The sequence below is a fragment of the Atractosteus spatula genome, chromosome 3 (assembly GCF_055471065.1).
Source record: "Atractosteus spatula isolate fAtrSpa1 chromosome 3, fAtrSpa1.hap1, whole genome shotgun sequence".
Lineage (NCBI taxonomy): Eukaryota > Metazoa > Chordata > Actinopteri > Semionotiformes > Lepisosteidae > Atractosteus > Atractosteus spatula.
The window spans coordinates 44,436,824-44,454,802 of NC_142708.1; the positions used below are offsets into that span (position 1 = coordinate 44,436,824).

At 34.4% G+C, this 17,979-nt stretch overlaps 1 protein-coding gene across 1 annotated transcript in view; it reads right to left on the reverse strand.

Moving 5' to 3' along the window:
* cntnap3 (contactin associated protein family member 3) overlaps nucleotides 1-17,979 on the reverse strand; it is a 438,191-nt gene that overhangs the window by 75,301 nt on the left and 344,911 nt on the right. The window contains exons 12-13 of the mRNA XM_088910414.1: nucleotides 16,935-17,054; nucleotides 497-694 (exon numbers count right to left, since the gene is read on the reverse strand). Coding sequence (XP_088766540.1) covers nucleotides 497-694; nucleotides 16,935-17,054 — 318 coding nt within the window. The remainder of the gene's footprint in view (nucleotides 1-496; nucleotides 695-16,934; nucleotides 17,055-17,979) is intronic.

Sequence of the window (17,979 nt, forward strand, 5' to 3'; positions counted from 1 at the left end):
TGGTAATTTATAGTTAATTGATCCAAGGATGTCATCTAGCTATTTCTTTAAAAAAGCCAAGGTATTGGCTTTGACAGTACGGCTGGTTAGTTTATCAATACTCCCATAATCCTTTAAGAGAAAGTGTTTTTATGTGACTCACAAAATGTTATATTTCAATAAAAGATATAATAGAACATGAATTTTAAAAGAAAATTGTATTCTTTTAGGCATAAAAGAAAAAAAATATGAAAAAATTGAAATTTGCTTAATATTTGAAGGATTTCACTTATGAGCACAATATAAATATGAAATATATTTAAAAAAAAACATTTTAACTACAGAAAACATAGCCCACATTTTATATTTCTTAGACATAATGCTGGACTTGCTGAAATACATAAGCAAATAAATTTATGAAGAAGTGGCATAATAAACATTTTTGGTTAAATTAAATTTAATAAATCTTACTTTTATTGAAAACAAAAATCAATCATTCTAATAAAAAAGGACTTACCAGGTGTGTTTAAAAGGCGTGACTTCTTGCAGTGGTAGCTAAGCTCCTGTTCACAGTACTCTGCGTGGTTAATTATAGTCTCGAGCTGTTCCACATTGGCAGTATAGTTAAAGTAGACAAAGCGCTGATTTACCCCACTGAATGCTTTTAATGTAGTCAGTTCTGTATTGTTGTGTTGCACCACAGTCCAAGTTTTATCTAATTAAGAAAGTAAAAAGTAAGTTAATTCCTATAAGCTTATTAATTTGTGAAACTGTATTAATAAAACGAATAATTAATCTAGGAAATTATCATGTTAATATTTATTAGATTATACTTATTAATTAATTTGCTGATGTCCCTTGAAGCTAAACATATTTATCCAATCTGTGCTAATAAAAAATAATATTCTATTAAATATAATATATAGGAATACCTAATGGTTTGTCTTCAAAACACTGGAACTACAACACTAACAGAAACTTTGGAGGCAAAGTGTTACTGAATTAAAATAAATGTTGCTGACACTACATACAGTGTAGACACTGTAGGTATCTAAGATCACCAGAGAAGTAATCTATCCCAGTATTAATTAACTCATTTACTTCTAGGCCTGCATTTGTTCAGGGTCATTTTATTGGTGGTTATTCATCTTTTATACAGATATGTTTTAATCCAGACATGAAGCAACTGTGTTTGATTTATTTATAAAGACCTTTACAAAGCAAGGGGGCACAACAAAAAGGTGTCTATTGCTAATCCACAGATATTATAATGGCAGTATTCAATTTACTTAGAAGCATTTGAATGATCTCCATGTAGTCACATTCCTGCACAGACATCAGCATTAGGACCTGATAACATTGATGTTTCTATTTATTAGAATATTGTTTAAAGTAGATAACAAATAATTTTTAATTAAATTACTATTCTGGCTATGTTCAGATCAGAAAGAGTGTACAATAAACTGTTTCATAAATGTCCATCAACATTATATGACACATAAACCTTTTTCTTCTGAAAAGATGACAGTACAAATTAAGACCTTCCCCTGTTATTTTTGTTGAGAAGAATGCATGGTTGGAGGAGGGAGCAAAAATGAATAAATGTGCATATGCATGTATACACAAATTGGTTCTCCTGAACTTCCAAGATAAATTTTCCCCTCTCTATACTAAATCTATACAAATGAAGGCTGATGTCACTTAGAAATGTATTTTCTAAATGTAGAAAATGATCTGGAAGTGATTAGAATAATCACTGCCATTCAAATTTATTATTGTTATCATTGTGGTGTAACCAAATCCACGCGCATAAGTACACAAATCTGACAGTATGTCTTGTCACATTATTTTTTTTTCCCAATAAAGACTGGTGCAGTTAAAATTAGACTCAATGAATTATGCAGTCTTGGATATACTGTGCATTTACTCTGGATTTACTTGCCTTTTTTGGTAATGGGACTTTTGACAAGTATTTGCAGTTGTTAATCTCTTTACTATTGTGTCTTAAGGTTAATAAAGCATGATAAGGCTTGTATTTGATCAAAATTTAATTGCTGTCAACTGAAATAGCGTTATCTACTCTGGACCACTACGTGATTTACATTTGCAAATGCTTTCATGTGCAAAATTCTTAATTTAGCTTTTCTTGCTCTGTGCTATCTACAATGTTAATGTCTTGTAAATAATCAAGGATCCACATTTTATATGGATGATATGATTTAAAACATCCAATATAAAATAACTTTCCTTAAAAGCATACAATCAAGTGGTTAGTTTTCTCATACTCATAACATCAACCAGCAACAAAATTCAAGAGAAAAACAAATAGATAATTATTTGAAAAAACAATTGAAATTAAAAAACCTACACCACCCTGGTTGCATAAGTGTGCACACCCATTTATAACGGGGGCTGTAGCTGTGTTCAGAGTTAACCAATCACATTCAAAATCATGTCAAAAGGTAAGATACACCTGCCATCAATGAAAGTGTTTCTGATTAACCAAAATAAAAATAATCTGTTCCTCTAGGATTTCCTTGAAACTTTCATGGATAGCCATGGTCCGCAAAGGAGCTGACAAACCATATGCGGGATCTTATTGTTGAAAGGTACCGTTCAGGAGAGGGGTATAAAAGAATTTCAAAGGCATTGGATGTACCATGGAGCACTGTGAAGACTATCATCAATAAGTGGAGAAAATGTAGCACCACAGGGACATTGCCAAGATCGGGATGACCCTACAATGTTGATGACAGAACAAGGAGAAAACTTGTCAAGGAGGCTACCAAGAGGCCTACAGCAACATTAAAGGAGCTGCAGGAATTTCTGGCAGGTATTGGTCACTCCTTGTAACAACAATCTCCTGTATTCTGCACACTTCTGTGCTATGGGGTAGGATGGCAAGAAGGAAGCCATTTATCACAAAAAAGAACATCAAAACCCATCTAAATTTTGCATGTGGGAAAATGATGAGACAAAGGGTGAACTTTTTGGCCTTAATTCTAAAAGATATGTTTGGTGCAAAGACAACACAGCTCATCATCCAAAGCACACTATACCTACTGTGAAGCATGGTGGTGGCAGCATCATGCTTTGGGGCTGCTTCTCATAAGCTGGGACAGGGGCTCTAGTCAAGATAGATGGGATAATGACTAGTTCCAAATATCAAGATATTTTGGCACAAAACCTGCTGGCCTCTGTCAGAAAGCTGAAGATGAAGAGGAATTTCACTTTCCACCATGTTAATGATGCAAAGCACACATCCAAGTCAACCAAGGAATGGCTTCAGAGCCCAGACCTCAATCCCATAGAAAACCTATGGAATGACCTAAGGAGGGCTGTGCACAGGAGATCTCCCTGACAATATGAAGGAGCTTGAACTTTTTTACAAGGAAGAGTGGGATAAAATTGCAATGTTCAGGTGTGCAAAGTTGATAGAGACTTATTCACAAAGACTTACTGCTGTAATAAATGCAAAAGGTTCTTCCACAAAGTATTAGTTGGGGTGGGGGGTGCACACTTATGCAACCAGGGTGTTGTACGTTTTTCTCTTGAATTTTGTTGGTTGTAAGGTCACATTAAAGAAGGAAAAATGTCTGACATGATTTATCCTGATTTCTGGCTTTACATCACAAAAACCTGCAATCTCAATAAGGGTGTGTAGATTTTTTATAACCACTGTATGTTCAAGTTATCATACCATTCTGTTCAATACTCTATTTTAGGATAATATGATATTAGTCTATAGAAATTACACTGTCAGATAAAAGACATATCACTTGTAGAAGGTACAGCCTATATAATGAGTGCAAAATGTTCATACATCTTTACTGCACATCTCAGCACTATACATGGATGCCGATATATAAAATTTGTTCTTCTGAAGTGACCCCTCATCACAAACCAGGTTATTTAGCCAGTAGCATGAATACAAAATCAGCTCCTCATCAACACTGCATTAGTTCTAAGACTTAATTTTAAATTTTCAAAAACCTCCACAGAATGGAAGAAGCTTTATTGACAAGTGAATAAACTGTGCAAATAACACATTATTAGGACTCAAGCCAATATGACTATGTCATTGAAGATCACTGGGATGTTGGATAGAATTCAGAAATCAGCAAATGAAATTTCGTGCAGAGAAAAAGTCATTATTGAAGTCTTATTGAGGCAACACAGATTGTCAATCATCCCATTGCACAAAACACAGATGTTTAAAGACTCAAGTTTAAAGTGATCTTAGACTGTAGATCACTTTATAGAGACCTGAATGTGAAATAGAAGAGAAGACAGAGAACAGAAAGAACCACTTGTATTATTTATAGCAGTGTACAAGTGGACAACCCAGACACTTGGTTCATAGTTGCAAATATATTAATTCAGATAAAAAATATAATGAAGAAAGTTGATTCAAAAGAATTTTGGAAAGATTTTACAGTTTACATGGAAATATTAGAAAATGATCTGGGATTAAGTTCCATAATGGGAAAGCATTTAACATTTATGAAGTATTTTTTTAATTGAATGCTGCAATGAAATGTAAGACACTGAATATATGGAAGAAATGTACAAACCAATAAAATGAGAACTGCAGTTTTAAAGCCTCTTCACAAACTCAATGAAAATGGAGAGGACTGTTTTGTGACATGCACATTTGACTCAAATACAAAGTCAAATTATTTAAGATAACATGGATGAAATATGTGGTAACATTTTGAACACCACCACTGGCAAAGGTACAAGAATAAGCAAAGCAAAAGTTTGGCAGATGCAAATCAAAGATTTAGCCAGAAAATAATAAACAAGGGTGTCTGGCAGTAATTTCTGAACCAGGATTGTAACAAACATCTTTTATTCTGAAGATTGTACGACACTTAAATACTCAAAACAACAAAATGTGTATCTATGTTTTTTAAGTAAGCATCTGACTAAGTAAATAAGCAATAACTCTGCTGCATTAGCACTGATTCCAGAAGAGAAAAAAAGGTCAAAGAAGTTAAAGATGTGCATTTGGATCATGATGATCTTCTTGGGAAATGGAATTCATTATTTCAGTCATCGGTTATGTTTATGACACCACTGGATTCCTAACTTCATTCGTTCTTCCAGGAAATCTCAAAACTATGTAAAATGAGTGGATTAAAATGTGCACAGTAAGGAGATTAAGTGATTAAAAATTTTCACTACCGACCCATGCACCATGAGTGCCCCTGTCGGTCATTTTCACCAGCCAATCACGTACCGCAGTACGCCATGGTGGCTTGTGGGTAGTTGTGTGCGGTACAGGTTTGTACCGTGAAGTTTGAATGGCTGCATCTGTACGTAGGTTGTAGATATTCTAGTTAAATACAGCAATAGCAACATTGTTTTGCCACATAAGCTACTTTATATCTACTTTTTAGTCTGGAATCTAAAACCAGAGAACTTTCATTAACTAAAGTCAGTACAGCTGCATAACATTTTCAGTGTAATGTGAATAGCTATTGCATTGTTTCTCCTGTTGAAAGAATATCAAATAGAGAATATCAACTTGCTCTTTGTGCAAGGCAGAGTTTACACTTGAGCATTCAGAAGTTCATTTTTGTAAGGATAAAGATAAATAATTACAGATTCATCTTGACAGCATGTCAGTACTGACTTCCATTAACACTGATGTTCAATCCAGTGGATGATGCTTCTAGAGGACTGAATGTTGAAGAATTTTTTAGATGGATCTGTGATCCAGAGTTCCTCCTGAAGTCAGAAACCTAATGGCCAGATGATCCAAAGCAATTCATTATGATTCCAAAATTAAAATGATCTGCTTGGACACAAATAAAAGTACTGACATTAAAACACATTTATAATTCAACATGTATAAATAATTCAGGACAGGGAGTAATCAAGAGAAATGGTACTATGAAAGATCCCCCTTTCTGATAGCATGGCAAGGGGTTTTCCACATGAACTGTGACCATATAATTCCCTAGATAACAGTGGCAAGAGCCTCACTTGATTGATTATGGTTGGCCTGGTAGGCTCATTAACAACTTTCTTATTTACCCAACCCCCAACCCAGATGTCCCAACCCAGAAAAAGACTGAGGCTGCTACCAATATAAACCCACTGTAATCCTTCTGCGATTATTTGTACCAGAAGATCTGTCTACCCTCCATATCTTCCTTTAACTGCTCATTGTTCTTCTTAACTGTGAGAGACTGTGTAAAGAAGACCTCTGACTGCCTCAGGAACTGCTTTAATAGGAAGCTAGAGATTCCAGTGACTCAGTGATTTCATTGTGAGATTTTGAGATCCCCCACCCCTTGGTGATTCACCTGTGCTCCCCAACACCTTCTATGCTACAAGCACTTGGAGCAAATTAGTAAATCCAAAAGATATTGAGCTGTGGAACCCTCACTGTAGAAAATATACAGATGCAGCCAAATAGAACACATTGTAATATTCATTGCTGCATTAGAGGTGCTACAGTACAGTTTGGTGTACTTGGCTGTGTGATTCACTGACCAAAGGTGATTCATAGGTGGCACTTGTGGTGCATAAGATGGTTGTGAAATGATGGCTTCATTTAATCTGTTATCCTACTGTTCTCTTTTAAATCCATTTAATATGGAATATTAATATGGAATTATGTAACCAAAGGGAAATTTACATAGCTGAAAATAAAAATAACAGAAGTATAATAACTTTGAATTTCATAAACAATATCAATTTATGAAAATGAATATTTTATACATTCTGTATAGCTGGTAGAAGTAGCTAAAATAAAAAAAAAGTACACAACAGTATTCCACCTTCTTCATAAACATTTTCTGCATTAAAGTCTTGAACTCGGTTAACTAACTGAAGTTATTTTGAAAAGGTTAGGATGTGCTCATTCTTACAATATGGAAACTGATAGGTGGAGTTCTAGGGGAGAACTGGAAGGGGGCTGCTCCGCCCTTTCCTCTATCATTCAATTATCTCTTTCCTATTTAAACCCTAACCCTGCTAATATACACATCTAGAGTTTTTTAATTCAACTTACTTTAATTCTGAGCTCTAGACCAATTATGGCTCGCAGGCCTAATTCTCCGTCATCTCCAGACCGCCTTTCTCTCCTCCAACACCTTGAAGATTCTCCATGCTGTTCGTTTTCCGCTGTTTCGCCATCTTGACCTTCTCATTTCCAACCTAATCCTTCTTTCCCCCGTCGCCGATGCTTCTGCCTCTCCCATCCAGCCTCCCGCATTACACCAATCAAACGCTGCCGCACCACCTCGGATACACTGACTCGTGTCCTTTACAAGGACTGGCCTCTTCCAAGGCTCCTCAAATCACTGTTCGACAGATGTATTCCAATTCCACCTCACTTAAGAACGTTTAGCCCCTTTTTTTCTTACTTTTATGTAATTCCGTTTCAGCTCAACCAGTCCTCCATCCTTCTCTCTCTACAGCAGTACCTGCAGCTCTGTCATCTGCAAATCGGACAGCCCCTTCTCCTTCTCTCAACTCTCCAGTTCCGCCTTCTACTCCACAGCTACCCAGTTCTCTAGCAGATTCTCTTTCTCTGCAGATATCCCAGCAGCTTTCTCAAACTCCCGAACCACTTTCTCACTCTGTAGCTGAAATTACCTCCCATCTGCTCAAGCTTGAACACTCCCTTCATTCAGCTCCACCTCCTTCAGTCCCGCCCATCTTCAGTCTTTTTTTTCCACCCTCAGTACAGCTAAAGCTTCAGACTCTATGCTGCTCTCAGGCCACCCTCCCTCATTTTCGCTGCCAGATACTTGAAGGTAAAGATGTCAATTCCGTTTCTCTCATATTAGGCTCTAAACGCAATTACTGAGTAGTGGAATCTGGAGATCTCCAGTTGCTCTAAAGTTTCACTCTCGGCGAATTTATACTGAATATCTCTATTTGCAGGGATGCCATATGTTCTTTCCACCCTCCGTGGCACCAGGAGTGGATTACTACTGGTTATCTTTGTTAAGGTGGTTCTTAACAAAGATAATTTGAACCAATTTGTAATTTATCTACTCTTCCTATTCTAAGGCATGCCCCTATTTGAATATTCATAATCTAGCCATCTTGCCCTCTCTAGACTGATCCGTCCTGCTGCTCCAAAATGATTCTTTTCTTTCTTCTAAAGTCCATACACCCATTTGTATTCCCACCCTGGAACGCTGCCTTCAGGATCTTCCCTCCATTGTTAACTACCTTCTAGATGTTCTTTGAAATGCTTAGAAATGTTTCTACTGGCCCGTTTTCAATTCCATCTTATTCTTATCCCAATTTTCCTTTCTTGCTCCTGAGCTTGAAATGATTGCCGCCTTGATTCCAGCTGAGCTCCAAAAGGTTTTCTCGTTGGCTCCTTTCTAGAGTCTCTTCTTTGTCATTCTGGATCACCCCCTTTTTGGTATCACTTTCCAGCAGAGAAGCCCCATCACTTTAGATATGGTTAAATTTGCAGCTCGCCTTCCTCCCAACAACTGTCTTTATTTTCATTTCAGATTTTGAAATTATCACTAATGTGACTTGCTATCCTAGTCGGCTCTCAATGCCCATGCTTTTATTTGAGCTGACGCTCAGAAAGATATCAGACTGTGGATCTCTACCCCGTCTTGAGAACTGAATCATATAGATTATAGCAGACAGTGTTAACTAAAAATAAAATAAGGTACACAACAGTATTCCACCTTCTTCATGAAGATTTTCTATATCGATGTCTTTAACTTGATCACTTGTTGAGGTTATTTTAGGAAATTGTAGACGTGTGCCTCTAACTACATCTTTTGTAATGGAAAATGAAATGCGAATCAGAGTGACACATTGGTAGCTCAATGGTAGAATTCTGCACTATCATGCAGTAGGGTCTGGGTTTGAGGATGCCCTTAAACAGAAATTGCAATTGGTTTTTTTATGAATATACAGTATTTAGTTTTAAATACATATTTTAAAGCCACAATGTATATTTTTAAATTATAAAATTTAAAACCTAAATGTAAGTTTTTTATACATACAGTATGTTTTTGCTGCCCTTTTTTCTTCTTAGTTGTTGAAATAAATAATAGTTTTATAATAATCTGGCTTCATCAAAGTTTTTATAAATATAGATATATGTGACAGAATATGTGAGAAAAAACAATGCATTAGCTTTTCTTGAGGGAGTGTTTCGTGCCATGGTGGTGCATTGTCTCCTCAAAGTAGGAGGGAAGGGAAACTGGGTGTGGGCTTTCATTTTCACCCTCCTTCTTCAATACACATTCTCAATAGTCATTGATGCTGCATTATCTTAGAAACTCCAAAATCCACAGGGCAAGTTCCTGGCAGAATCTACTTCTCTTGGTTACTAATGTAAGGCAAGTTACATGACAGCAATAATAATTACTGGAGTAATTATTTTTTATTGAAAATCATAATGGCAAAAAACAATTATGTAAATGTTCACAGTCCAAAAACATTCCAGTAGGTTAATTAACTTCTGGACCTGGTGTGGTGTTTCGTTAGTGTCTCTCAGTACTCTACAATGAACTGGTATCCTGTCCAAGGTGTAGCCTGGTTTGCATCCATTGCTTGCCATGACGCAACTGGATAAAGCAGCTATAAAATGGATGGACTGGTGGATTTATAAATATAAAACATTACAATTTTAATGCAATATGGAATAGATTGTCTTCAAGCATTGTTTACTTGATAATAATTTTAATATTTAATATGATACTTACAAATATTTTCAAATATTACTGAAAGCTGTATGTGTGATATGGTAGAGTTTCCAAAGTTGTTTTATAAATCTGTTATTAATTACTTTGGCTTGACCGATGTCTTGAAACTTTAAATATTCTTTGAATCGCCCAGTTATTTAAAAAGGATTCAATGAGAAACTAATTAGAATATGTTTTTAATTTAAATATATATATGACAAGCTAGTTAAAGCCCTTTTTAAGAACATTTAATTGCTATTGTTTCCTTTTTAAGGCTAAAATGGCAACTCTTGGTTATTTTTGAATATTTTTTTTTACTATTCACACAAATGTACAGAAAACTTACATTAACTTAGTTATAACTTAGTTATAACTAACTTTTACAAAGTTATCCAGCTGAGTAATCTCCCTTGCTCCGCACTGAATCTTTACTCCCTCTGTAATCAGAACATAATACCCATTGTACACGCAGTGATCTTAATGCAGGTGTGAAATAAAGTAAGGTTAAAGTAGGGTGTTTAAAAAGATTTCATATTTGTTTTCCTTTTTTTCTGATGTAACAGTTAATACAACAGTGAATATAATAGCGATTCTACTGTTTATCATCTAATATTGAGAGTCATATACATGTGTTGTTGATTGGGTGTACATTGTTACTCACAGGTTCAGTCTTAGTGTTTTCACACTGAAAAAAAAAAAAACATGTGCTGTGTTGATGTTAATGGTTTTATAATAAATTGCATATGCGATTTTACTTATTTACGGCATAATTTGTCTTATAATATTGTTCATTTACATTGTTTGTGGAAATATCTTCCAAAATATTCTCCATACAAATACAATTGCTACTATTCATAACAATTAGACATCTTCAATGTATTTGAAGCACTTAGTTTATCGTAGTGTGATTCACATGCATTTTATTATTCTCTCATGCAATCAACAAAGGTTTGATTGACGGATTTTGTATAATTAGGAAACCTTTGACAGTATGACTCAGGGATTAATTCATAGGCGCGCAATATTGACACCTTAACAGTATCATAATCCAACCCTTTCTCTAAAGTCAATACAGAACAGACATCTTGAGCCTTGCTTTGACAATGCAACAAAAGAGGACAGACATCCATTGGTCTGTTACAGTCTCCTAAGTCCCCTAGGTTTACCTTTTTAGAACTCTAAAAAAAGTTTTTACTTGTAAATGAAATCCACTCCCATGTATCAGCAACTTATATTCATGCTAATTCTCTTTAAGAAATAAAATTGCTAACACAATTGCATATTAGCTGGTACTTTTAGTAACAATTTACTAATTCTACTGTAAGGAACATGCAGTACATGTCTTAGAACAGATGCAGCCATTCAAAATGAGCAGGGTATGTCACGGTAAAACACGGTGGGCGTGTTGCATCAGAACGCATCATAACACGTCATATCTCGTCATACCGTATGATACCGCAGTAAGATAATGGTAACTGGAATCACCGCCTGGTGGAGCTAATAAAGCTTAAACTCTCATGTACAGCATTTGAGCTGTCGCCAGAAAACACCATGTTTTGAATCCCGATCACTGCTGAGGGACAATCTTTATTCAACTAAGAATTTAAGTTGTATACTCTTTAGACTTTTAAATTTAAACTGTGTATTACAGCAAGTTAATTATTTTACATTAAAAAGTTGGTATATTTTATGAAAGCAAGATTGCTCAGTTGGACAAAAGTACACAACCTACCACCTTTATCATAAATATTTTAATTATGCAGAAATATTTTATGCATCAAAGTCTTTACCGAAGATATTACTAATAGTATTAATAATGAATGACCTTGGACAAGCTGTAAACTCAAAGTATTACCCTGGTCCACATTCTTTGTAACCGTCTTTGTAAACAAAAATACTTAATTTTTCATTGACAAAAAGTAACACCACCGCATTTCGTTGATCCGATCACGCATTCGTTTCCAATCATATAAAGTAAGTCTTGAGAATTTCCGATTCACCATGCCTTTCACATGCTCATATAAGATATTAATTTAGGAACATAAACATATTACTGTATGTAAACTGTACTGTATATGGGTGGTCTTGGTATTTTAAAGAAAAAAATACACACCAGTATTCCATTTCTCCCTAAACATTTTGGGCATCAAAGTCTTACAGTACATGTGGTTATTTTGAAACGTTTTTACCTGCTCCTTCTGACCATATTACTGTACATTTATATACTTTGTGAAAAATTGATCGTTTTAACCTTAACCGAAAATGCTCGTTATCGGATTAAACAAAAGCATACTTTTAGGATTGGATTAATAGGGAATATAATATGGATTCACATATCTAAATAAATTGATAATGGTATAACTATATTTCTATATTGATATGTGTATTGCTGTTTCAGTACATGTCACATGACTTGCCTTGGTGGTGTGACAGCTTAAGTGACTGATTTATAAGCATGAGGTCAGGTGTTCAAATCCAGCAATCGCTATGAGCTTTCTTTTAACAAATAAACATTTCTTTGAAAAACTAAAATAGCAAGTATTATGGACACTACAGTATATTGACATTTTTATATTCCTAAATATCACAACATGTTCGTACTGTATGTACACAGCGGTACCACAGGTTGTAGGGCGTAAATCCACGTAAGCCCGAAAGCCCTACATTAATGTTGTGCATTCGCCTGGCGCTGCGCAGTTTTCATCTCTCTCTGTGGGAGTGCTGGCTGTGCCAAATTAAACCGGTTTCACAGGCATTTTCAAAGTAGAATAGGATGAGTCTTTCAGTGAAAGACACTCCACCTTCCCCCACGGACACATGTTTTCTTAGAAAAACAGATTCACAGCGTGAAGCTGTGTCAGTCTTCTGTGTAAAAAAAAATCAGTTTGAACACCATGGGGGCTGTTTTTAATAAGCTTTTTAATAATAGTTTTATGTACAGGCTGTGAAAAGTTTCACAAGTAGAGGTCTTTAAAATAAGGCTGGGCAAACGATTATTTTAATTCTTAAAAAATAAATCAAAAACGAGATATAATGATGTGTTCCTACTTAGACACTGCACGACTTTAAAAGCTATAAAAACAGGTTTCGATAGTTAATAACCACTTTTTATGCTTGAAAAACAGGTGAGTTTTCTTCCTCGTGATCAGCTTAGAATCTCTGTCTACGCTGTAAGGCTTATACTTCTTAATTAAACATTTAAAATACACAAATTTCACTTTCTTGCAGCTTACTCAACGATTCTAAGATGATCACAAGGACTCTTCCGGACTTTTGTCACTTCTCTCCTTATTCCCTGCTTCTTCTCTTCTCTCTGTGTGTTTCATGTGACCTTATATTGTGTGTTTCTTTACTGCTCCTTGATAATCATTAACCCACTACTTACCTAGGTATACTAAAGTAAACTTTACAAATGTTTTTGCTGAAGGGACCCCCCAGACCTCAACAAACTTCCTCTCTGCTTTGAAGCTAGAAGTGTTTACTTTTCCTAGTGTCACAAACGTTATCTGAAATCTAAGAGACACTTCTCAGTCACCTAAAACTGTAACAATATATACAGTTAACGCAGCATGGTACTGTATGGTTTTAAGGCCATTACTGTAAAATATTTTATTTAGAATTGAATTCTTAAATAAAATTATCTGTTTCCTAATTACTTTTTACTTAAATTATTATTAAGACATATAGATTATTTCATTGTGGATGTAAACCTGAAAAAAAAATGTTTACAATGGCCTATAACAATAAACTATTTTTTATACAGCTGAGTAATTTTGCTTCGTGAAAGAGCTCTACTTTTATTTTTTAATATTTAATTTAAAATAATAAGTGGATGCTGCACATTGGTTGTGGTTGAGGGGAGTCCCCCATTACTTGTAAGGCACTTTGGGTGGAGTGTCCAGAAAAGCACTATACAAATGTAAGTAATTATTAATTTAATATTGAACATACTGTAATATATCAAATTAATAAAACTTCAATATAATATAAATGTAATATATTAATTATATTTTATTATTGGACAAAGATTTTCCCCAAGGTGCTGGGCATTGGCTAGGATTCAAGCCCAGGTGTTTTGCATGACAGCCAGAACTCTTCCACACAGCTTATTAAGCATTCACTGCGCCATCTGTCAGTTTTACAAGGTAATGCTGTCCTGCATTAGATTATTTGAAAAAAGTAAAAAATGTGTTTTGCATTACCATTGCATTACAATGCGGCATTCGGAATGGCTGGATCTGTATTGAGAAATTTAAAAATGTGTTCCTTCATTTTAGCCAGAATCTCTTTTGTTTTTCAAAATATATTAGTGCTCTAAACAAAGGGAAATGTAGTGCAAAGAAAGTTGGTCATGTCTAAAACTAAAGCCCATTGTTAGAAGACGTAGAAGGACCACTGATTAATTATCTGCAAGAATAAACGAAAAATTCTGTAATAATTTAGAATATATATTTATCCTATATATATATAGGAAATATATATCCTATATTTTTGCCTATTCAAATGTATACTTTGTCGTACTATAAAGTAGTGAGACATAATGGTAGAAATAAAATGCTTTCCTTAATTCTCCAGACATATTGAAATAGGAGTAGGGAAAATCATCTCTGAATCTATTATTTGTTAATGTCAATGTGATAAAGTCAATGAAAATAGATGGGAAATTTACCTAAAAGTTATTTGCAACCAGATGAGCCGGCATTCACAAATGTCAAGCTTCGATAGTGAAGTAATACTGAGTTTAGATGTTTAGCTAAAGGGCAGTCAACTTTTATAAAGTGGATGATTCTTTGAACATCACCTTTTCCATCAATGTATATTGTTAATTTATTTCTGAAAGAGGAAAAGTTATGAAACTCTATCTGACAAAAACACTGATTTCAGAGCATTAACTGTAACAAGCAATTAAATATTGGAATCAAGCCATATTCATACAAGGAGCTATGTTGCAGAAAGGAGTCAAATGGATTTTCAGTTCTTCAGTGATGGCTGGTGGCTTGTGGTTTTAGATGTTCTAAAACAAAACACATCAAGGTCTTCAAATAGTTAATTGTGAAAGTAAGACCATTTTAAAAAACAGTCGGATGATCAGAGTGAAATTGGAATGAAATTCTAATTATTCATTGTTGTTGAATATTTAGTTCGGATTCTCCATCCAAGTGATCAATACATTTTCAATTTTTTCTAATAACACTACTTATTATTTTAGAAATTAGTTGATTGCTTTGGTTTTGAAGCTTTTACATATTCTGATTTTTTTCATTCATCCGTAATAATTATTGCAGTAGTTAAATGATTAAAGCAAAGATCATTGACACAGCATAACAGATTTTCACCTTTTGTATGCCTTTTCATGATATCTAGTTTCATTTTAAATGTTATTGTCCTTCTTTTGATACATCTTTGTCAATTTTCCTTTTCTCAGACATTCATCAGAACCACAAATCACACAGTAAAAGCTAAATGTTTATGGAAAAAAAAACATGCCATCATTGAGTGATCGACTCACTGTAACCAGCAGCCTTGAGCTGCCTCATACAGTGACACTAGTGAATGAGCCTCAGTTATTTTCTATTATGTGCAAATTTGCTATTCTGACATGTGAAATTCTTATTATTTTCAAAAATAAATTCTTCTCTATTTTAAAATTGTGATTATTATTTCCAGTTCCAGACATTTTGAATCCTAGTCCAGTGTCTTCAGGTTTTTGCTCTAGCTGAATTTCAAGTATTTCAAATTTCTATTTTATGGCACATTTTTAAATTTTCTTTCAGGTCTTAAAATGTTGAATGTGATTTATAAATTGGCATCAACCCTGTATTAATTAGTGTGTTTTAAAACTATCTTAAATTCAAGTGCGACCATTTAAGTCGCACAAATGTAGGTTTTGAAAACTCATTCACTATATAATACATTGTCATTCCCATCTTTGTCTGTTCATGTTAAACTGGTAGTCTTTTAGATGTTTTTTAAAATTTGTAATCACAAATACAAACTCTGGAACATCAGGAAGCAGGAGAAAATGAGGAAGTATAGGCAGAATCTTCTGACTCACCTACCATTAAGACACTTCGTTTATCATGTCATATAATCCATATGGGAAGTTCATCATCGATTTCATGCTTGCAAGTGCTTGCGGAGTGACTGTGTCTCTGAGAATTAAGAAAGTTCTGGCTGACTAATCCCTCCCTTCACTTGGTGACACTCAGCCAATTTTGTGCTGCCTCTTGGGAATTCTAGTCACAGTTAACTATTGACTTGACATGAATTCAGACTTGAATTCATCATTGAGCTAAACATGTGACTAGGCATGAATCTTTACTGGCTGAGACACTCAGGAGACCCCTAATAAGACCCTTTTTAAAGTTGAGGAGACTCTGTATGAAGATCTGAATGCATAATTTTGACACCAAGATCATGCAAAACAAAAGTCGAAATAAGCAAAAATAAATTCAGTTACAAGCTCCAATAAGGGTCCAATTGCAATGAAAACCAACAGGAAAAGGGCCCCTTTAGGATCAGGACTAGGAACCACAGGGGTAAAACATATACTGTTAGTATTATTTTATTGTATTTAATTTAAAGATCAAATTAAATCTTTAAAGATACAGCATGTACAATAGGGCCATTTATATGTTAAAATTATGACCATGCAGTTTATGCAGTGCTAATCATTCCAGATTCAGTAATGCCTCATAATACAAGCTGGCATTTAAGAACACTTTGTAAAAAAATGAATCCCAACTTACTTTACCACTGCAATTTATATGAGTATACATAATGCATTCATATTCTTTTTCAGTTTTAATAACATGTTGTGTAAAATAGACATGAAATCAAAATGTCAGTACCAAGTAGTTATATATTATAGATTGTGTTTGATATCTGACATTATCTCTATAAGATAAGATAAGATCACTTTATTAGCCATATACAACTTCTTGCATTAGGAATTCATCTTTTCGGATACCCCAGCTTGCTCTCCATGAGACACAGTTACACAGGGAAAGAAGCTTGGGGTCAGAGCACAAGGTCAGCCATTGTACAGAGCCCCTGGAGCATTTGGGGTAAGGGTCTTGCTCAGGGGCCCAACAGAGTAGGATTCCTCTACCGGCCATGGGATTTGAACCGGCAGCCTTCCAGCCATAGGCACAGATCCTTAAGCCACAGTGCCACCGCCCTGCCCCAAATATGGTTGGATAGGTGGATAGGTATTGACATGAAATTCGGTCCTTACCATACAATTAGACATTCACATAATGTGTAGCTTACCTGTCATGTTGCAGTACACTTGTAGTGGATTCTGAGGGCCACTTCCATCTGTATCTATATAATAAAATCCTGATGAATTCCCCTTGTGCTTGTATGCTTCACATGACTGCTCATAAATAGCTAAAAACATGAAAAGAATATACTTGAACCTGGGAATATCTTGCCTGTAATTCTCATTTAATCTAAACCAATCCAAAAAATAAAAAATCAGACATAATGTATGTGGATATAAAATGTATAATTTCCTTTTATCATTTTCAGCTTTTTGAAGCCGAGCTGTAGTAAAATAAACACTTTCAAATGTCTAACAATGACAATATAAACAATTATTTATGATTTCCTGCTTATTAGAGTGAGGAATATTATATAAATCCTTCATTCTTCCAGCAGTAAAGAGAATCTACAGAATATGTTTACAGTAATGGTAAGCATAAATGAGAAATATATATCAGACGTAAAAAATGTGTTGCATATCATACCTAAAAAAACCAATGCATAGATGCATGTTCTATTTTAAAAGATTTACTCTTCTACTTTTCTACCAACTGTACAGTTATTTGTACTTTTTATTTGTAAAATTATTGTAGAAATATAAACACACATATAATGATTGCATTATTCATATTTTTAGCTATAGAGTCTATCTCAAAGGCAGGGCTCTTAAAAATATAAATTGCATCTTAAATTGTAATATCGCTAGATGGAATTGTTATACTTCATATAGAGTATCTCTGTTTTTTATGTATTTCTGCAATACATTTACCTCCCCAACTCTCTTTTTAATTCAATAGAACTTACAATAGAAACCATTACAGCAATACAGCATTCAAAAGAAAAACAACACATACTAATCAACTACATACTAAAAAATCTTTAATGCCTTTGCACCATTAGAGTATCAATTAGTTACATACAGTATAAATATATTAAATCCTCATTTACAGATTTGCTTTCTAAATTAACAGTTTGCCATATATGTAAATTATTTCAGATGTTTTGATTTATTTAATAAAAAGAGTATCAAGAAGTAATAATGATAATGTTT